Source organism: Cyprinodon variegatus, unplaced genomic scaffold, assembly GCF_000732505.1.
Source record: "Cyprinodon variegatus isolate N-32 unplaced genomic scaffold, C_variegatus-1.0 Scaffold934, whole genome shotgun sequence".
Taxonomy (NCBI): Eukaryota; Metazoa; Chordata; class Actinopteri; order Cyprinodontiformes; family Cyprinodontidae; genus Cyprinodon; species Cyprinodon variegatus.
Genome location: NW_015151387.1, coordinates 1,001 through 23,882, shown reverse-complemented (window position 1 = coordinate 23,882; position 22,882 = coordinate 1,001). Strand labels below are relative to the sequence as shown.

Here is a 22,882-nt window from a genome sequence, read left to right as displayed (position 1 = left end):
ATTATTTTTTTTACAGGCGAGGTCATTTTTAACCGAGCGGCGGCGAGCTTTTCTGATGAAGCTGGAACCAAAAGGCTGAGCTATGAGGAGGCGGTGGAAGAAGCAGGTAATCTGAAGTTTTCCTTTATCACTGTTTTATGCTATAATGAAGCTTCATGTTTCAGCCTTTGGGAAAAACAAAAGACAAAAATCTATACATTTTTATAAATCATGCTGAGATAAAATTAAAATCTATTAAAGGTATTGTGGATGATTTATTTGATTTTTTTTTTTTTTTAAAGACCTGCCCTTTCCACTTTAATTAAAATGCACATGCACAACCCTGTACCTGCTTCCGAGAGGGAACGCATATTAAATGCATGTGAGAGCATGCATTTCTCCTCGTGCACGCTCTGTTTAAAAGTTGCTGTTCTCATAGTTCATACAAGCTTCCTGTGTCCGAATGACCGCACTAACCCCTAAATCCCTCAATCACTATACAGAGCGGAGACTATACAGTGGACTTCATAGTGGACTCAGTTAACTGACCGTTCGGACAGATGATCGCTGCTTTTTGCTTCCCGTTGGTCAAGTAACTCCTCCTCCACTGCATGGTGCCCGCGCCATCTTTGGTATTAGTTGCTGCTGTCGGGTAGTGACAACAGTAGTGACCGCTATGACAGCAAATCCCGTGCTGTCATTGCACATGCTGTCATAGCTCTCTGTGCAAAACATTATAGGATATATCTGCCTCTTCGGAGGCTTTTCTTTTCTTCTCATACACTTCGTAAACACATAGGACCGCCTTACATGAACAAATCACCAGAATGATTGACAGTTAGGAGGACCTCTTATTTAGATGATCCACCCGGAAATAAAAGATCCTCCTCTATACCTTTAAGTCGTATGAATGCAGTTCACACTGGAGATCACATTCAAGTCGCATATATTTGGAAATGTGAACGACCATGCAAAACAATCGGATAAAAAAAAAAAAAATCATAATATAGCATCAAGGCCTGCAGGGGGAACGTAGCCTTAGAGACCCAGTTCACTTTCTGCTCTGGAAACATTGGCGTAGTTTTACGTTGCTTTCTTTCCCCCCACCTCTGCCTTGCTTCGTCCTGACTTTGTTTCCATCAGACATCGGTTGTAAGGCAGAGATGGAAGTGACTGAGAGCAAAAGCTCAATGGCTCTTTAGTATGTATAGTATGAATAGATCTATCCCATAATGCTCTGCACGGAGACCTCTCCGCGCAGAGCATTATGCGATATATCTGCCTCTTCTGAGGCCTTTCTTTTCTTCTCATACACTTCATAGACTCTTTTTCTTTTAAGACCGATGAGAAGTGAGCTTGAATGACTGGCTGAAACCGTAGCTCACCACATGGCTGAAAGTGCGCATGTGCAAAAAGCTATTTTATTACCTTTTGGAGTTTTTTAAGCATATGGCGGTCTTGAACTTAAAACGTTTTTCTTTTTGTCAATGGCTCAAGGGATACACATCCGTCAAGGTAGTTTAAGGTGTATTTTTCGTACAAAACTAAAGGGATAAACAGGACTAGCATGCATGTATGCAAATCTGACACCTGCATATATATATATGCTGGTCTGACAGAACAAGTGCCTTACATAAACATTTCACCAGAATGATTGACAATGAAGAGGACCACTTATTTAGATGATCCACCCGGAAATAAAAGAGCGTCCTCTATACCTTTAATATGACATAGCGACATCTGCATCTTATTTTTAAACATGCGTGGTGTTTAGAAGTAAAACTTTGATTTGATCCGTGGACAGATGTGGAAGAAGGAAAAGAAAAGCCCTTTAAGTCCTCTGGATGAGCCTTTACTGGCTAACGTGTCTCCTGTTTGTCCTTGCTTTGCTCTCAGGTTTTGGTTTGTTCCACTGGCTGCTGCTGGTGGTGTGCGGCTGGGCCAACGCCAGCGATGCCGTGGAGATCCTCTGCGTGTCCTTCCTGCTGCCCACGGCGCGCTGCGATCTGCTGCTGAGCTCCTCGGACATGGGCCTGCTCACTGCCAGCATTTTCCTCGGTGAAACACTGAAAAAACCATCGTTCGTTACTTAGTGGTCTAAACAGCAGCTTCAGCCTGATTAGCTAGAACAAACTGAAGCTCTGTCTGCTTTTCCACTGTTAGTCTATTGATTTATCATTTCAGTTGTGCAACAGATGTTGCAAAACACACAATGTTTTTTTGAACCTCTGCTCTTGTTTGAACATTGTTCTTCATTAACTTTAGCTGCTACTCGCAGTAGGACTATTTGCACATTTTAGTACCAATTTCCCTTTTCTTGAGTAGCTAAACCAAATTATATTGGTTTCCTTTGTAGACCAGGCTTATTTTTATTGAAAAAAAAAATGGAAAAAAGTTTTTAATTTAAAATAACCTTCTCTAAGTCTTCTTACAAGAAAACGTAAAACAACAAATGAGTCTTTAATGAAGGCAACTGGTTTAAGTTAACAGAATAAAATCAGAATTCAGTGAATTTCCAAGCGATAAAGATGATATGAGACGAGAGAAAGAAACAAACATCTGTTCACATCTCTGTACGAGGGTTTGACACTTGACTATAGATGGATCGTTTAATGAATACAATAAATACATTTCTATTTCTACATCTAGGACTGGAGGAATATGATGAAAAGGTAGAACTCTTTTGCAGTTAAATGTCTATCAAAACGGTTTAACTTTATTTAGATTCTTTGAAAATAGTCCCGATTTGCAGAGGAATGTTTTAAAGCTTCAATTTTAATTTAAGGAATTTAAAAAAAGGCAGAAGCTGAGTTTCCTTCATTATCATGCAAATGATACAGACAGTATAAAGACTTTCTGCATAAAAAGCTGCGTTCTCAATCTTTTAAAATATTTAATCGTCATCAGGTCATTCAGGCTAACATATATCCATTCTTGACAAACAGGTGGGCCGAACAAATTCCAGCTCCTACGTTCACATCGGACCTGCAGTATTTACCCATTTTACTAGGATATTCCAACCAGGCTTCCTAGAAGATGTAAAGATTATTAACCCCTGTTTATGTTTACACAGTCTATATGATTTATTTCTATCTCTTTTGTTTTACATTCATGGCTTCAGAAGTTTACCTTAAAGCTCAAGTCTGTAAGTTTTTAAAAATCACTTTTTTGTCATATTGGCTAAAACTGTCCCTATGCCCAGACAGCAGTACATGTGATATGTAACCTGTGAAAAAAACTGCTTCAATTGGTCCCGCCTACTGCCTGTATTGCAATCTGGAAAGAATATTTCGGGACGAGACAAAACAACCAATCACAGCCAGAGGAGCGTCTGATGGAGTGTCAATCACATCTCACACACGCTGAATCCCGCCCCCTCCCTCTCATCGCTGAACCTGCCGCTGCCGCCCGGCTGCTGCAGTCAGGAGGACGCGCGTAGAAGTCATGGCGAAGCGACAGCCACCAGCCAAAGAGAACCTGCCCTTACTGCCCCTGCCGACAACTGCTTACACGGCAAAGACTTCAAAAAAGAAGATGTCAATTGAAGAGCTGCCGCGTACGCTGCTTGGACGCTTCTGGTAGCATGCGGAAGCCGCGCAGATGCTGTGAGAGGGGTGGAGCTTGGAGGTGGGGCATGAGTGAAGCAGAGAGGTTTGGGGAGTGGCGTGAAACCTGTTTTTCTTCAAATTTTCAGTCGAAGTCTGCTCTCTTCTCAATGTTACAGACTGCAGCTTTAAGTTACATAATAAATAATAAACAAACAGCATGTACTGCTTTCCCTCAGGAAGGTGACCTTAATTTAAAAAGGGAACAAAATTTATCTGTAAAAAAAAAAGCCTTAAAACATTCATTTTTCAAAACAAACAATGAAAATCTAAACAGACTATATGTTAGCAGCCAGTAGCTAGCCATATACATGGCGTATCAGTCTGGCTGTGCCATGCTAGCTGGTAGGATCACAATGTCAGCTAGTTTATCAGATATAAGTACACATCTAAAAGAAAACCGTGATGAACAGATATGGAAGCAGATTGGTGGAAAAAAAATCTCAATTATCCAGAAGTGAGAACGCCATATACTGGTGGATATGGTGTTTTCATTGATTCAAATTTGAATCAATTTGACTGCATGATCTGGTTGAACTGTAAAGTGCCTTGAGATGACGTGTTGTGAATTGGCGCTATAGAAATAAACTGAATTGAATTGAAATTGAATTGAATTAAATATACATAATTGGATTAATTAAAGAAAAAGTCCAGTCAGCATGGAATAATCAATGGATCATTATTTATACCTAAAACGAATATGTTTGCAGTGATTTATTGAATTTTGCGTTAATCTTAAAAAAAAAAATTTAAAATATATTTTCGTTGTGATCATTGAGTCCAGTAACCCCTCCCTCCTGACATCTTCCAGCAGTGACGTCACGGTGCGGTAAGCCTAGTGCCATTCTCCCCGCTTTACAAGCAAAATCAATGGGAACTACTAGACACATCTGCAATCAACAACTATTATTGAAGATTTCCAGAGGACTTCACCATTGAAATTCACCAGAGCTATAGTGAAACTGACAATGCCCACGTGCATGGCAGCTGGATGTTGGAATACATCGAGTAAAAGTGGAAAAAAGAGTTATTCCACCTTTCTGATTCCTGATCCTCCATGAACGGGTTGGTCGTTGGATTGCCAACTTGAAGAGGGAGGATTTGCCATTGAACTTCTGGCCAGAGAAAAAACACGTAATATGTAGCCAACATTTGGAAGAAGAATGTTTTCAAGATGACTTGGATAATAGCGCGTTGTGACAAACACCAGATACAGCACTGGGACTTGATCAACAGCCGATACCGCACCGTGACGTCACAAACCAGTAGGTGGCAGTAGTGTTCTTTGACAAACATGGATGCCTCCAGTAAAGCACATTCACATGAAAATTACTCTTAATTAAAACACTTACATTTTATTGAACGGTATGTAATCATTTCATATTTAAAGTAAATAATTCTCAATGTGACCTGACTTTTCCTTTAATAAAAACGATTAATGTCCTTAAGTTAAACTCTACTTATTAATAATTTCAGGAACAAACCCCACATCTGATCAAATTTGTTCAGAACAGACCAAGGGTGATCCCTGTTCCTTTGAAACGGCCTTAAAGTGAACAAATTGTGAAACTAGATAAGTTGCAGCAGTGAAAATAAAGCTGTTATAGATTTTTTAACTGCACCGTGGTCATTTTTTACAGGAATGATGTTTGGTGGCTACATGTGGGGATATCTGGCTGACCTGAGGGGGCGGCGGAAGGTCCTGGTGGTCTCTCTGGCCATTAACGGGCTGTTTGGGGGTCTGGCCAGCCTGGCTCCGTGGTTCTGGCTCTTCCTGCTACTTCGGTTCATCAGCGGCGTCGGGTGAGCTCACCACTGTTCGCCTTTTTATTCCTACAGGAGGTTTACAGCTGATTACCGATCTTTGCTTCACCTGCCATCAGAGATTTCAACTGATCCATATTTTTTATAGATAATAAAAAAAATTTAATTGGTAAACTTTTACTTTAACAGATTTTATTAGTGAATAGCTTGATTAGCCTTTAGCACATTTAAACAGCAGTTTAAATCTGCTTTCCTTTTACTCAAACTCATTTTTTTAAAGGTTGTCATCTCTTACAAGTGGTGACTGTACAAATGTTCAATATTCTGCGTCATGGCAGCCACAAAAACAAACACCAAAGCCTTAAATCAGAGGCAAACATGTTTGGACCGCCATCCAGGAGTCTTGGTCAGTTCTAAATCTTCATGACACTGACTAAGAGCTCACACCTCAATTCTTTAAACCAAGATGGCTTCTTTCACTGCTTCTTCAGTCATCCAGGGCCACTGTAAGTCATTTTAAACAGGAGGTGCTGTGATCATTTGTTTTGTTTTCTCTTTGACAAAAGACCTACGAGCTAGACACCCCCGATTTCTGGGGACAGTTAAATGGGCTGATAAATGAGGCTTATAAACTAGGGGTAAATGTTGGCAGCTGTTAGCGTATAGATGAGGAGCAGAGCGTAGCACTTGTGAAAGACGGAGCCGCTTTGCTGTTTCCTGGTGTCTGTAAAGAAGGTCCAAACGCTGCCGATTGCTCCTTCCTCTATCTGGATAAAGCTGGATAGAAAATGACACAAACAGACAAATAGTTTCCTATTAAATCAGTTTTGCTCTTCCTCTGACTTTTTGAGTTTCTGCCTATTTTTTGGTGCATCTCTTTCACTGTCTGAAAAAAAATCCATAAATGTGTCAGAAATAAAATAAAAATCATTGAGAAAGTAGAATTGTTGTCCTGTTGGACTCATTCCGTCGGTTCTGCTCTGTAGGGTTGGTGGCTCCATCCCCGTCATCTTCTCCTACTTCTCAGAGTTCATGCCCCGGCTGAGGAGAGGCGCAATGATCAGCGCTCTCGCCACCTTCTGGATGGCAGGAAACATCCTGGCTGCAGGTGGGACTGACAAACAGGTTAGGGTTGAACAAATAAACCAACATTAAAAGGATTCAAAGGATGCTGTTTTGAAGAAGAGAGGTGTAACAGTTGGACCAGTACATTTTCTGGTACCAGTAGAAAAAAAATGTTCAGAATTATAAAAACAATGGTTTGTTACTTTTTTTAGTTGTTTTTCAAACTCTGTGCAGGTCTGGCCTGGTTGGTGATTCCTAGAACTTGGGCCCATTTCGCTCTGGGGTCTTTAGACTTCCAGAGCTGGAGGCTGTTCGTGGTGCTCTGCTCCATTCCCAGCATCTCATCCGCCATCCTCTTCAAGCTCCTCATGCCTGAGAGCCCAAAGTTCCTCATGGAGGTACCTGAAGTGCAGACCAACATTTCACTTTCTCTGAAGCTTCTCTCTGAACTTTTAGGGGTTTTTTTTGTTCCAGGCTGGTCGGGAAAAAGAGGCGATCCATGTTTTCAAGCTGATGTTCCAGCTGAATATGAAGGGAACAGAAAAGCCTTTTCCGGTATGCAGAGTTGACCTTGCATGGTTCATAACTTCACCATATAAACCAAATGTCACTGAGGTGAAACTTGATTTTTTTTTTTTAAAGGAATTTGCTTTGCATATAAACTCCAATCAGAGAGGGGAAATCATAGAGAACGGGTCTGTGGATACAAAGAGTATGTTCCTCATACGCTTTTTAAAACAGGTAAGATTCTGGAAAAGGTTTCATTCCAGCTTCCTGTTTTTTAATAAGAAGGAAATGTGGAGAGTAGAAATAAAATCTGTTTTATTCAGAAATCCTTTCGATTAAAAGCAGCAGCTTCTAATTGTCCGATCTGGAAACATTTATTTCCAGATCGAACATAATTCATCAGTTGATTTAAAAAAAATAAAAAATAAACTCATAAAAAAGCATAATGCTGCCACCACCATGTTTTATTTGTTATTTCACATTTAACTTCCAATAACATAAATCAAACTGCTGTTCATACTTTGTTCTCCTTATCCTCAATTGTTGTTAATTCATTTGTTCCCGTACTGCTCCTCAGGGACCCCTGCTGTGCATGTTTTGGGTGTCTCCTTGTTGCATCACACCAGAAATGAACGGATGATTAACAGGCTTCTGCAGCCCTGCTTTGAATCAGGCGTGATGGAACAGAGACGTATCTGTAAGAAGCAGAGCAGGGCCCCCTGAGGATCAGGGTTGGGAACCTCCGTGTTAATTACTTTATATTATTAATCTTTCAGGGCTTGCTTCCCATCAAGCATATATTCAGTGGTTCTATCAAAACCAGAAGCATCGTCCTGCTCATCATCTTCTACTGCATCTCCTTTGGGTGAGAAGCGTCGTCGCTTTGCCTCCTTTCCACACTGGCTTCCTTCAAGGGTTGTGAGCATAAACAGGTCTGCTGATGGCTGCTCCGCAGACCCACAGATAACGCCTGGAAGGTCTTTTATCTTCTGCAGCCAGGACTGCTTCCTAACGGCTAACTCTTCTCCAGACTCACCACTGACACCTGTTGTTCTGTGTAGGTACTACGGACTGTGGATGTGGTTCCCTGAGCTGTTTGCTCGGATCGAGAGCAGCGGTGGTTCTCCTTGTGCCAACGTGTCCCTCCCGTCTCCACTCAACAACCAGAGCTGTTACCCAGTCAAGACAGCAGGTGGGAGCCCTCTTTATCAAGGTTTTCAAAACTCAGCTCTTTAAGTAGGTAACTTAATGTTTTTCTAAAATGTTTATTGAATTGGGAATAAATAATTGGTTTCTTTATATTATTTGAAGTAGCAGAAAATGACCTAGTTTCTGACTTTCTTTCATAAGTTTTCAATTTTAGCAGCATTAGATTCATTTCTGGAAAGCAGCAGAGGAAGGGGAACATTTAACGTTTGTCAAGAAAAAGATGCAAATCCTCCTAAAGCTGTTCTGTAAGAGCAGAACAGTTTGGTTGTTAGAGCCTGGCAGGGAAAATAAACTTCTCCATGCTTACAGAACACGCATCGAAGCAGTACGAGAAAATCATTTCAGGACTGTCTAGCTGCTGCAGGGTAGCGATGTGCAGGAAATTTATTCCCTAAAATTATTTGGCATATGGCTCGCTTTACAAAAAAAGTCAGTTTTTCTGTCCCTGGGGTTTAAGAATTCCTTCCTCTGATTTTATTTTTTATTCTTAACATGGTTATTATATGTACTATCAAACCATTTGGAAGCATCAACTTTGTAGTATTTGTTTTTTAATTAATAATTGATCTAAATAAACTGAACTAAATTGAAACTTTTTTTTGGCTTCATGTGTTTAAACTTTTATGACATAAAAAGTTTATTCTTTGTTTGTGTTACTGGGCGATCCTTTGATCTCATATTCGTCAAATATGTCATATTTCACCTGGTAATAATTTTGCTTAACATTTCAAGGAGGGTTTGTATAGGAGTTGGCCTTATAAGTTTTCAAATATTTTCATTGTATCAAATAAATATTTCTTGTAAATAAATCAAAATCATTATTTCTATAGTTTAATTAACCTTAATAATTCGTTTTCCCAGATCTTGTCGCTTTATTACATTTTTCATACTTAATAAAGATCTTTGGCAAAAAGAATCGATAATAAAAAATGAATTAAACTTTTATTAATGTGTTTTTATCAAATTAATGACTTGTGTAACAATGAAGTCCAAGTTTGAATGTTAAAAAACTGTTGTGTGTTTGTTTTTTTTTTTTTATACATGAGTAAAGTTTTTTTGGTTTCTGGTGGATGGATGCTTCTCCTCACTGTTTCCTCTCTCCACCTGATAGTGTACATGGAGGGCTTCACCATCGCTGCCTCCAACCTGCCAGGAAACATCTTCACCATCCTCATCATGGACAGCATAGGCGGGAAGACTCTGCTCTGTAAGTCTGTTTTTCACTACCTCTCTTTGCTCAGAACTCCAGCAAACGGTAACTTCTCCGTCCAGCCTGCAGCCTGCTTGTGTCCAGCCTGAGCGTATTCCTCATCTACGTGGTTCAGACCAAAGCCCAGAGTCTGGCTCTGTCCTGCATCTTCAGCGGCGTGTCTGTCATTGCCTGGAACGCCTTGGACGTGGTGGGAACTGAGCTCTACCCGACCCAGCTCCGGTAACATCTTCAAAACCTTAAATTCAACCTATTACTGATTGTGGATTGATGCCTAAAAGGTGTTTAACTTCCTGTCCTCCCAGGTCCTCTGCTCTGGGCTTCTTCACCGGGGTTGGCCGAGTGGCAGCCATCATGGGTAACGTGGTCTTTGGAAAGCTGGTGGACTCCAACTGCACCGTGCCCATCCTGCTGGTGTCAGCTCTGCTGCTGACGGGAGGAGTGGTGGCTCTTCTGCTCCCACAGACTAGGCAGACGGAGCTCACCTGATGGTCCTGCAAAGCTCCAGACTATGAATAAATCCAAACTTTCAAGAGCTGTCAGCCAAATCTCTTTGCCAAAAGGCAGAAGAAACATTTGTAAACTTCCCAGAGGCAAATGTTTGTGTAATGGATGCGTTGTGGTTTCCTGCGGAAAAGAGATGCACCCATCAAAACTCTGTGGGGTTTTTGAGCTCTTGCCAACTCATACAGATTTTAGCTGAATGCGTTTTTTCCCCTTAATTATTTTAATTTGACCAAATTTACAAAAACAAATTTAGAATGTTTTTTCCTAGCCTTCCTGTCCTGAGCAGTCTTTAATGATCTACTCTAAAGCAGAGGGACTGTCAGTCTGCCTGGGAATCCAAAAAGAACGTGATAAAACTGAGAAGCTTCGCTTTTGTCCATTCAACCTTCCTGTTATCTGCTAAAAGTTTTGCTCTCCTCCTCCAGCCGTCCAAAAATCGCATAGTAAATAGTTTCCTTTTAAACGGCGTCTGTAAACCACCAATATCTGACTGATGGTCTTCTTCACTCCAGAACAACTTCCCCACCTGAGAGCTTTTAGAGCAGCATGTCAGCCTCTAGGTACGCTGCATTCACTTTTCATTCAGAAAATTAGATTTTTCGCTTTCTCTACAGGCTAGTCACCTGTTGGGGCTAATCAAGCTGAAAGTCACCACCTGATTTGTTTGTGCATTTCTACCCAACAGATGAAGGAGTTGGGTATTAAAACTTGACCAAAGCCTTACTGTTATAATCAAATAGCAGATTTAGAAAAATCTGCTTCAGGGATTGAATTTCTGAACATTTGTGAACCAAACGTTTTTGTTTTATGTTTGATAAATTTATAAGTCCTTTGTGTTTGACTTAAGTTGTTTCAGATGACCATATTCCACAAGGTGTAAAATTATGCAGCCAGGATGTTATTTAAATGGAGAGCCTGCTAGTTTACACACATCTTTTTAATTAATGTTGAATGAAGGAGCCTTTTAAATGATTTAGGACTGCAACTAACAGTCATTTTGCAAATTGATTAACCTGTCGATTATTTTTTGATTAATAATCAGAGAGCAAAAGGTTCCTTATAGAAATTTTCGTACTAAATTACACCAGTTTAAACTAAAACTTTCCAATGGAGGAGTTGTGGTTAGAGCACATCGACAGATTAAAACCTTTTTTCTATCATAAATGCAAAATGTTTATATATTTTTACAATCTTTGTGTAATTCCCGCTCTAAGTGGGTCGCTCTGTCAGCTAAAGGCGTGTTTTAGAGTCTCTGTACTCCATTTAATGATAAATAGATTACTAAAATAGTTGACGATTATTTCAATAATCGATTAATCAAGATGAAACTGATTGTTTCAGCCCTAAATTATTATTTAAAGTGCTCTTATTTGTAGAAAATAAATATGCAAATATAGTTTTCTTTATAAAGTAGAATTGAATTCACCAAGTGTCATTTACTAAATTTACTGAACCACAGAGAATCAGTTCAGCCGATATGAGATTTGATCGCTCGCAGTGTTGTGGATTTGGTACAGTTAAGGAACAATTTTCAGATTGCTTTAATTCAAAACATTCAACTACTCAGTGATTATTTGACTGTAGATCAAAGTGTTACCTTAAAAAGAGTCATGGGTGGCAATCCTTAGTGTGAAAAGAGCTTTCAGCCAGCTGAGCAGCAGTGCACGCCAGCTGTTCTACCTCTTATTGGCTGCAACACCTTCACTACAGCCTTAAGACTTTTCAACTGTTCTATTTTAAAGATTTTGTCAGTTTCAGTGGAAAATCACCAGTGACCAAATGCAGGTTGTGTTCCTAATTGTATTTATGTCTTTTTATATTTTTTTTTATTGTTTTTAAACTTGATCCTAAGTGGGTACAAATCTTACACTTGCTAGATATTTCAGTTTTAAATGAACCCCTTTTACAAAAACTGATTTATCTGCTTTCCTAGTTTATCTTTAGCTCCAGGAAGTTAAGCTCAAGCAGTTTGATCCAATCAAAGTATATCGAATGTGTTTATCATAATTTAATTTGTTGTTATTGTTTTTCCATTGAGGTGTAAATAATTTAAGACATGATTAAAATATTTATTTTAATTGATAAAGTCTTTGTTGAGCTTCTGAAACCAGTTTGGCTAAAATAAGCCAGGACAAAAAGTGTGATGAAACAACAGATATACATCTACCAACAAACAAGTCTTTGTTACAAATGAAAAATAAAGTTTTTTTGTCTGAACTTTTTGTTTCTTTGTATTAACCATTTGAATGAGTGAATGTAGCCAGACTGGTGTAGAGAAAGGCTTTGTGTTGCCAAGAAGAAACCAGGAGAGTTTAAAGAATTTTGTGAAACTCTCAGGCTCTTCTCCTGTGGAACCAACTAGCAATTTTAGTCCGTGAGGCAGACACCCTGTCTACTTTTAAGGCTAGGCTTAAAACTTTCCTTTTTGATAAAGCTTATAGTTAGAGTGGCTCAGGTTATCCTGAGCTATCTCTATAGTTATGCTGCTATAGGCTTAGACTGCTGGAGGACATATGGACCCCCGTTTCATCATTCTGCTTCATTCTATCTCTATTCTCCCACTCTGCAGAATCTCGTCTGTTCCTGTCTTGCTGTGACTTCATGGTGTAGAGAAATATCAGCTGTGCTGCTGCCATCAACACCTTTGTTTATAGATGCTGGAGATCTGCCTGTTTTCCAGTGTGGTCCTGTTTCTCTGACTGTGACTGAGTGGATGTGCTCTCTTCATCCTCTGACATGGGAGCTGGCTCGGAGCTCGTCTGCCTGGCTGTGTGTTTCCTGGACGGGCCCGCCTTTTACAGCTGCTTTTTGTATCTCTGCTTCTTGTATCTCTGCTTCTGTCTCTTTAAACCCCAGTCAGCCTCGGTAGATGGCCACTAGAACTTAGCCTGGTTCTGCTGGAAGTTTCTTCCTGTTCAAAGGGAGTTTTTCCTCTCCACTGTCACTACAAGCATGCTTAGTGTGAGGGATTGCCTTCGAGTCAATGCAATCAACTGGTTTTCCTTAGAGAGAAAACTTAGAATCAAATTGACTGCCTAGAGATGGTGTGTTGTGATGTGGTGTTATATAAATAAACTGAATTTAATTAATGCAAATAAAGGCTACTGTACAAAATATTATCATTGATGCTCACAGGTGTTCAAATACTTATTTGCAGCAGTTATATACAGATACATCTTTTTTAAATCCTTAATTCTTTGAGATTTCTGTATGTTTTATTATTTTGGATTAATTCTCTCTTAGTTGATGAACATGTCAATCACTTCATGGCTGGTAAGTGGCAGAACTGGCAAAATCGCAGGGTGTTCAAATACTTACTTCCTCAATGTAGTGCTTGGCAACTCTGACGGCTGCTTTTTGATTATTTAAGAGTATGTATGCTTTATTTTTTTAGATTTAGAAAAGGTTTTTTGTCTGTCTGATTAAGAATCGGCAGCAGGCATTAACATATCAGAGTGATGTAGATCTCTGGCACTTTTAAAATTAAAAAACGAAACAGGATGTCTTTTTCCAACTCATTTACCTTAGCTGTCACTTTGTGGCTTTATTTTATATTTTACAATAATTTACAAGAGAGAACACAAGCTTTAATCTGCACTTTTATTTTTACAATAAATAAACTTGCATTACCTCAAGATTACAATGCACAACCACACACAGGGTTTGATAAACCGTACTTCGCATATGTAAAAGCCACTGGAGATGAAAGGATGGACCATGTGTGAATTTGCAATGGAAGGTGCTTTCAGCTTTTTCTGTGGGGAAAACAAAAAGTTTCATTTGGAGTTTTTACTTTAACAAAATCTTCAATCTCCTGTTCCACTCTTAGTGTGCTGCAATAACTGGAAGCCATTGGAAAATGAACCAACATTTAAGGAGAATAAAACCAAAACAAACCAAAACAATTATGTAGTGTGAAACATACTGGTTCTCCTGACCTTGTTTCCAAGAGCAATTATGATTTAGGTATTAAAATCTTTCTTGTAATGATTTAAAATAGACAATTTCTAAGATTAATGGCATTAATAGAGCAATAACATGCTCTATTAAAATAACATGAGCATTAATAGACCATGGTATTTAAAACAAATATAATAAAAACAATTTATTTTTACCACTTAGTTCAAGCTAAGTGACCTGATAGCATGATAGCACAATCTACAGATAAAAGTACAAAAAGGCTATACAGAGGATTTACCTAAAACTAACAGGTGTTCACTGTGAAATGAATGAGTAGAGAAGAATACACTGGCTTTATCTTTTCATTTTGTTTAAAAAAATATTTAATTTAGTTCATTAATTTAAAGAATTACAAGTGTTTTTAGTGTTTTTTCAGCTAATGTATTGTTTTTCTGAAACAATTGGCCATTGTGTTTTTCAAACACGGACATTTTATCTTTATGCAAAACAAAAGGAAAAATAATTCTCAGTTAAAAGAGCTACTTTATTGGGAAATATATTCTGAATGAGTAACTGGATTTATTTTCCTAATATGAACAAAATGCTATTATTGAGCAGAAACCAAATCAGGAAATGTTTACATCTGCTGTTAGCTTTCCTGTTAAACTGAGTAATATATTTGATTTTTAATACAGATTTTTTATTACATGCTGTCTTTTATTCTAAAATACTGGAAAGGTTTAGGTTATTATTGATATTTTTCCAACAGGGCCTTTCCTGCCCAAAACTTATGTAATAAAATTATGCTCATTGAGAAGATTGTTTTTTGAAATTTACAAAATATCCGTTGCAGTTTTAATTCTTTAAAAATCCTTGATGATCATATCATAGTATAGATCCGGTATTGTTTTGCTTTCTTTAAACAACACATACAAGCTTTGGTGCAGAGTTGTGGTGACTCTCCAGTGCACCAGCCTCACTACTGCAGCTGTTTCTTGTTCCTCTATGGTTACACCTTCTCTAGGGTTTCTATGCAAACCAATAGTATCAGGATAATAGCTACCCCAATCAATATTTATGTCCTGAGTCCAAAAGACACAATAGTCAAAGACACATACTAAAAAGCCATTTAACTCTTCCTCTCAGACATTTATATCTCTGCCTTACAACTGAGGTCTGATGGAAACAAAGTCAGGACAAAGCAAATGAACCAATGTTTTCAGACCAGAAAGTAAATCGGGTCCCTACTTTCACACTTAATGCTCAATTCCAATTTTTTTTTTCCTCTAAAAATCTTTCCCAAACTCAGTTAATGTATTAAACAACACCATCTTTTAAAGACGGTTGAAAATAAAGACTGTTCTCCGCATAGTCATCTGCCATGGTTGTTGCTTTCCTTCCTGCTTTGTTGAGTACAAATGGAATACACGTCGGATGAATGCGTCCTGGCCGTTCACACACAGGTCGCATTTGAAAAGATCAGATCCAGGACCACATAGCCAAGTGGCCTGGGTCGCATTGGAAAAAAACAGATCTGTGTTGTTCAGACACTAATGAAAAGATTAGATACAAGTGGCATATGGGTATTAAAAAAATCAGATTTGGGTCACTATAGGCTGCCGTGTGAACAGAGCCTTGGCTATTTGGTCCTTAATCCGATATGAATGAGTGAATACATTTCACACAGGACTTCATATACAAGTCACATATATTTGGAAACAGGAAATGACCACAGAAAACAATCAGATTTAACAAAAAAAATCTGAATTGAGCATTAAGGTCTGCAGTGTGAAGGTAGCCTAAATCATTTATGTAAGATGGATGGATATCTCACATGAATGATATGACAAAATTGAAAATCTAGTTAGCCTTTTTCTAACCTAACCAAAAGTTTGATTTCCATTTGGAGAGTGAGAACAAACAGTAGAAAATATCTGAATATTAATATCCGCTCTGCTACAATGTTTATCCTGGAAACCAGTATAAGAAAAAGCCCATGAAATCATTTTTATACCTTGGATCATCTTAATTATAGATACTTCAGATTTAGGCTAATTACAGGTAAAATAATAATGCTACAGTTGGATTATTCTTCTATATAGATGTTTTCTCTGAGAAGAGGTTTTAGAGGCAGCATACAGAAACATCTAAAATACTAAGAGCCCATTAGCTTTTCACAATCTGGAAGCTTCCTCTCCAACTTTGCTTGCTGGAGAACACAGATGATGGAGCAGTGGCCAAGTCCTTAAAATCTATGAGGTGGCTGAGGTGAGGGAGTACAAGTCACGCTGGGTCTTTGCCTGTCGTCACTGAGTTAGAGCCAGGAGGATGTCTTTAACCAGCATCGTACCGATCAACATCTTCTCACAGTTGACAGTCAGCTGAGCAGCGCCCTCTTCTCTAGTCGCAACAGTGACCAGCACCAGACTGCCACTGGTCACCGTTCTGCCAGCAAACCTGTAGACAGGATGTTCAGGAGGAGGAACAGGAGGACTGAGGTCAAAGCAGCAAAGATCAGAAATAAGGTTGAATACACAGAATAAGAGTGAAACAGATACCAGTTAGCAGGATCAAAAGTAAAGAAATGTTTTAATTACCTTTACAACTCATTTTGTACCCGAATCAGATAAGAATTATTCCAAATCTTTATTCCAAAACATAGAAAAAACCCCAAAAAACCTTCATCTCTTCACAGTAAAAGCATTGCTGAATTTCAATCAGGCCTTTTTCTCTAAATGGTTTATTTTTTTTAGTTACATTTCATGTTATATATATATATATATATATATATATTTATCCCAGGCTGCACTCTGGGTCCCTAAGCAAGACCCTTAACCTCCAATTGCTCAGCCGCACAGTGGCAGCCCACTGCTCCCTAAGGGGATGGGTTAAATGCAGAGGTGAATTTCTCCAGTATGAGATTAATTAAGTGACATTTTTAAATTTTTGTCTCTTCTGGTAAGTTGAACGCTGCACTGTAGCTAATACTATTTATGGACTCATTCTATGGATATTTTAAAGAAATCAGATCGCTTCTCAGCAACAAAAACAATAAAAATTAGAAAATAAGGATAATTGGAGGAAATGCATAGAGTGAGCCCCAAAGGATCCAACTACAGAGACAAAACATGGAAAAGTTCATTGACAGTGAATTGGCTATATTTGTCCATACCCCATAAAAAAGATTAAAAGTGTAGCCAGCAGCAGACGGTGTTCAGTTGATGTGAACTTAGCAGCAACTATTTTATACATTTGTGATTTTAGAGATTGCTTTATTAGCACTACTGTGGCTCATATTAGTGAAGGTCAAACTAATGCATAATCATGAAGTGACATCTATTGGCATTGACATCTAATTGCATTTGCATTATAATCATAATTTAACAGAATGCAATTTACAAATCGCAGAGGCACAGATTGAATTAATCACACCATACTTAAAGGAAAAGTCAGGTGATATTCAGAACACAAACTTTTGAAAGTACTTTACATATGAAATTATTATATAATATTCAATATATGATAAGTGTTTTTTAATTAGAAGTAATTTTCATTTGAATGTGCTTTACTGGAGACATCCATGTTTGTCAAAGAACACTACTTTTTTACTGATTAACTGTAAAGTTAGTTTACAAATTTTTACGTACAAAAAATTATCCAGTGATTATTCCTTGCTGATGGTTCAGCCCTTCCACAGACTCCTCTTCAAAAACATTCTCTAATATTCAAATCTCCAATCCTGAGGTTGCAGTGTCTGCTTTGGGTCTAGCACAGTGGAAACTCTCCTACCTGCACTCTTTATCCGACCCACAGGGGACTCGGCTGAGGTTGGCGGCCGTGGTCACTCTCTGGACAATGGTGTGCTCGTTCCGACACTTGGCATCCAACGTTAGCTTCTCTGTAATCTCATTCATTCCCATCAGCTGACCTGACAGAGCGCAGGCAGAGCAGGGATCAGTAAAAAAAACCAACAATCTAGAAAGCTGATCTTTTAGGCTTGTGTAAATCATATGAGACATAGATGTATTACAAGAGTGTCACAGACATCTACCAACTTTGGAGATTCAGTTCTACATACTGCCCACTGTATACAGACCAACAAAGGGGTAAAATATTGCTACACTAAATTTGACCCCACAGTGTTTGGGATTTAAAGCATCTGCGATGCTGTGATTCTTCCACTGAGGATGGATGGAAGCACCAATAACCGCCGACTCAAAACTGTCTTTGTCTACGTAAAAACGTCTTAAACACAGTTGATAAAAATAAAGAGCCATTAGGAACCAGAGAGAAGTAGCGCCCAATCTATCAGTTTGACTTTAAATATAAAGAACAGAAAAAAACAACAAAAAGATGACGCTACAATACGTCTCATCATCAGAGGCGTCAAGTAACGAAGTACAAATACTTCGTTACTGTACTTAAGTACACTTTTTAGGTATCTATACTTTACTCCATTACTTATTTTTCTTCCTTAATTAATTCTACTCATTACATTCTCATACAATTATCTGTACTTTCTATTCCTTACAGTTTTAAAACGCACATTACTCGTTACTCTTGGCTTTGGTTTAATGCAGAGGTCAGGGATTAGCTGACCTTGGTTCGGTGTTATGCCGAAAAGTGCATGCCTGCCCAGATATGCATCCCCAGTTGCGGGAGCACGCCTTGATCTGTACAACTGCAGATTAAAACATTTCCAATAGTACTACTTGTTGTTATATAAATGATATAAAATGTTTAAATATTCCACTCATGGAAAAAAATTGTGGTTATTTGGCAGATTCATTTACAATAGTACGGGTGTTATGAGCAACATTAAATGCAATTTTGTCCGAGGTACGGCTGATTTATTTGTTGTAGTCTCTTGTTATTTACACACAACAATAAACAGTGATGCCGACACGAGTTTTGAAACAGCAAAAGCTTTGTCTTCAGCTGAAAATCAAACGCGCATCTACACAGACCAGCGTTCACAGACCAGTGTGATGTCAAAAGTCAAAAGAGCGTCAGATAGCTATGGTGCATTCAGGAGCATGGGACATATCTCACTTACAAGGAAAGAGACATAAACCGAACAGAACTTAACTCATACAATAATGTATTTATTCAGAAACAGTGTGGGCTTTCTTATAATACTGAATGCTCTATAATTGTATTTCTGTTATTTTTTTGATTATGCACATCTTCTAGCTTTTTATTCTAAAAAATCTATATTATTACAGCAGCAAATTGTCAAAGGTTTTCAAAATTCTTTTTAAAAGCTCCAAATATGGCTTCAGATCATTCAGCGACAATTGCTCTGTCATTGTTTTACAGGCAGAATTTGCATTTGATGACCCTTGCCCTTTAACTACTGATGTATATACAGGAATACAGTGTCAACTCCTCTGAGATAGCATGGGATGCAATTTTTGGCAAGGACCTAACGAAAAATGCATCCGGCTTGTTTTTAAGTTAGAAATTGTCGCACACACATGAAACTCACACTGGTAGCACAGAACACATGTGTAAGCATGTAGAAAATGTTACATTAGTTACAAGTGTATATTTCTATGAAACAGCTTGGATGCAAATTTTAACACCTCATTTTATTTCAGTGTTAAATTCTGTTTAAAGTAACAGATCACTAAAAACCTCTCTAGACCTTTAGTGGTTGCTGATTTTCTTTATCTGTACCCCACTGATTTTTAATTGGTTACCCTTAGATTAATGTTTATAAATGTTTATTTCCCGTCATGTGCTCCATCCAATGCAGATCATTGGCACCATCCACATCTAGTGAAAACTAGTGTCATTGGATGAGTCATATAACGCAAACACTCATTGGTTAGCTAAAGGAAATCATCAGAGGTAAGCAGGTGTTCTTCAAACTGCAAACGTGAATTGTCTATGCCATGCTACAATGTAGGATTCAGAAAAAGATGTTGAAATTGTTAAGAATCCAGTTTGTGTGGGTTGTGTGTTTGTGTTTTCTTCCTCCACCACTAGGTGGCGCCCGGTTCTTGGCCCTTCCACACACCTGCAGATGGTTGGCTCATTATCTGAGGACTCTTAAGCTGCTGACTTCCACTACCTCGACGCCAGAGTGTTTGCCAGTTGTGGGTACTCTAGCAAAGCTGGGTTTTGCTGAGTCAAACTGAGTTTTTTTTCTCCCTGAGCCCTAATCTTGTTGTTTTTGTCTTTGCCTCTCGGCAGGAAGTCATCCTGCAAACTGGATGTTTTGGCCTTTTCCCCCTGGAAGGATCGTTTGAGCTTCACACTGAGCAGGGGATGCAAACTGGATATTTGCACCTTCTCCTCCTGAAAGGATTGTTTGAGCTTCACACTGAGCAGGGGATTAATCTCCACATGTACTGTTCAAGTACTTTTAGGAAATTTAAGTGGCAGTCAGCTCCATCGCTCCTCAAGGAACTAACCAAACCTGAGTAAACCCTGTCCGCCCTCCAACGAATCAACCAAATTCTGGAATAACCCACACCTACTGGATTCTGGGAAGGACACCTTTTTCTGGAAACGTGACTCCAGTTTCAGTTTTTGTTTTTGCAAGTCGTCGCTCAATTTTCCCACTGAGCCTGAACTAAACTCTGAACTTCCCTTCTCACTTCCAGTATCGGTTCACCAGCGTTTTTAGTAACACTGGATCCAACTCATCGTGCTTTCAATAAACCTGTTAAACCTTCTCTCTGGTTCTCTGAGTGGTTTCCTGCATGTGGGTCAGATCCCTTAAAATAACATGACAGAAATGTCTCAAAGGTCGGACACAGGCGAGGGCGNGGAGACGGAGACCAACAAGACCTCCCTCATCCTTGGTCCTATCTCAGAGAATTTTTAGAAATAGTTGAAAAATTTAGCTTTCATTTCATATAGTGGCATCTGGCTGTTTTTTTTTTAAAGGTTACTTTATACTTTTAGTAGTTTTTGGAGCACATACTTTTTCACTTTTACTTGAGTAAAGAGGTCAAGTTGATATTCAACTTTTACCAGAGTGTTTTAAAGTGCAGTGTCTATACTTCTACTTAAGTAAAAAATGTGTGTACTTTTCACACCACTGCTCATCATGATCCGTGGTTGCTTATGGTTACAAAGTGCATTCACAAAGTGAATGTGAGCCGGACCATGTTGTCCCTTCACACTGTGCTCAAACATGATCAGTGGACCAACATTTCCAGTCATTCCTGCGATCAGCAGCTCCACATGTGGGAGAGGAGCATCTAAGGGAGGAGGTTGGTGGGATAGTGGTGGTGGGGGGTGGGGTTGCTAGAAAGCAGGTGGTCACACAGAGGGCTGGGGACAGCAAACCTATCCAGTCTACTTACCTGTAGTCTGTACAGGCTTCTCTATCAGGGATCGTATCGGGGGGTACAATGAATGGTACATGTTTACTGGACTTTTCTCAGGCTGGAAAAGGTTTCATGCAACTTTAAACCTATAGAGCAGTTTGTTTTTTTAACCATTAGATAAATAGTGGAGGATTCTTCATAGACTCAGCAGGGATGATATACTAACCTCCGATTGTGCTTTAAACCATTGCTCACCTTGCTCTTTTTTAAACTCGTTCTCTGTGAGGAAGACTGGCCTCATCAGCTCCCCGACGGGCGGCTGGATGGATACAAAGAACTTCCTGGTGTGTGTGCTGCAAAACAACAGCAGGGCTGTTAAACTCAACAAAGAACAAACAGACCGTGTCGTAGAGAGTTCACGAAAATACAACATGCTGCTGGAGGTTTCTTTCTGTTAAAAGGGAGTTTTTCCTCTCCACTGACACTACAAGCATGCTTAGTGTGAGGGATTGCTGAAGAGTCAAGATAGAAAACGTTGAATCAATCTGACTGGATGATCTGGTGAACTGTAAAGGGTCTTGAGATGACATGCGTTGTGAATTGCCGCTATAGAAATAAACTGAATCGAGTTGAATTCAGCTATGTTCTGGCTGTGTTTTAATAGTGTCTCTGAGAGCTAAAGAACGAGCAGAGATGGCGACTCACCACAGCTGGAAGTTTGCTGCTTGTGTTGAGTCACAGAAGTCAATGCCCATCACTGCTGTGGCAGTCTCACCGGCTGGTAGCAACTCTGTCAGCACACAAAGTATATTCATGAATAAGGAGGATGAACCTCTAAGCAATGCACCATGTTTTCTTATGCTCTTTCAGCACCTACCTATCTCTTGGAACTCCTTCACCCTCATCCCAGACTGCAGCTTCACATCCTCCATATGCAGGCTCTTGGTGTCGGAGGCGGAGTTGTTTGTGAAGTGCATCTGGACCGCCACCATGTTTGCGTCGGGGCTGAACGGCTGCCGGCTGAAGCAGTACTCCACTGACAGTCCCTCACCCGTGATGCGGTGCAGCAGCTCATAGCTCTTCAGCGCGCTGGAGGGAGCGATGGTCTGTGAAGAGATAATATAGGTCTTTTGTGACGTTTTTTTTTCTTCTTCTTCAAATATAGAATAGAGGACAAAAATGTTTATTCTTACTGCTGGTGACAGGACGGCATCAGAGAGAGAAAGCCCCTCCAGGTCGGTCACAAGGCTGTTGGACAGCAAGTTGTTTACCGGCGTGACTTGAGGTGAGGGAGTTGGTTCAACTGACAACACAAGATGCAAGTCAACAGTCAGAGGAGGTAATCTGATACTAAACCATGAGCTTACCATGGAAATTGGTTGTTAAAAAGAAAAATACATGTAAAACTGTGTAAATCAATGAAACACATAAACTCACAATCGTCAAGGTCAAGAAGAGACATTTCTTTCTTCTCTTTCTTGGTCTCCTTCTTGATCGGTTTGGAAGGAGGTTTAGACTCAGCTGCCTGTAAGAAATTTAGGTAAAGATCCATGAATATCAGCCACTGTTCAGGCATCTGAATCGCCTATTTCGGAGGTCAGCTAAACAAGCAACACTTCGTGGGATATAATAACATCATTTTTTACATTTTATTCTGCTGCAGCTAGACTGGACTGGAGTTGATTGGCATTATTTGTGATATACCAATGATTACATTGGTCCTATTGTATGGCTTGTTTGCATTCATTTTGTTGTTAACGTTCATGGTAACTTGACTAATTTGATTAGTTTAAACCTATCACACCAGATACCAACACATCTTTCCTGCTGTGTGTGAGACATTTCACCCCTTT

General features: G+C 39.2%; 2 protein-coding genes across 2 annotated transcripts in view; one reads left to right on the top strand and one right to left on the bottom strand.

The window, feature by feature from the left end:
* LOC107100071 (synaptic vesicle glycoprotein 2B-like) overlaps positions 1–11,103 on the top strand; it is a 12,395-nt gene extending 1,292 nt beyond the window's left edge. The window contains exons 2-13 of the mRNA XM_015398426.1: positions 17–106; positions 1,876–2,037; positions 5,225–5,387; positions 6,335–6,456; positions 6,648–6,811; positions 6,888–6,968; positions 7,056–7,154; positions 7,697–7,785; positions 7,982–8,112; positions 9,241–9,336; positions 9,402–9,561; positions 9,645–11,103. Coding sequence (XP_015253912.1) covers positions 17–106; positions 1,876–2,037; positions 5,225–5,387; positions 6,335–6,456; positions 6,648–6,811; positions 6,888–6,968; positions 7,056–7,154; positions 7,697–7,785; positions 7,982–8,112; positions 9,241–9,336; positions 9,402–9,561; positions 9,645–9,828 — 1,541 coding nt within the window. The 3' untranslated portion in view covers positions 9,829–11,103. The remainder of the gene's footprint in view (positions 1–16; positions 107–1,875; positions 2,038–5,224; positions 5,388–6,334; positions 6,457–6,647; positions 6,812–6,887; positions 6,969–7,055; positions 7,155–7,696; positions 7,786–7,981; positions 8,113–9,240; positions 9,337–9,401; positions 9,562–9,644) is intronic.
* Positions 11,104–13,407: 2,304 nt separating this feature from the next.
* Positions 13,408–22,554, bottom strand: LOC107100068 (AP-3 complex subunit beta-2-like; the record flags this gene model as incomplete). The annotated part of the gene is made up of 7 exons (XM_015398424.1): positions 13,408–16,239; positions 17,536–17,674; positions 21,285–21,382; positions 21,735–21,819; positions 21,907–22,135; positions 22,223–22,332; positions 22,467–22,554. Coding segments are annotated over 7 exons (936 nt in total), but the record flags the coding sequence as incomplete, so codon positions are not given.
* Positions 22,555–22,882: the final 328 nt, after the last annotated feature.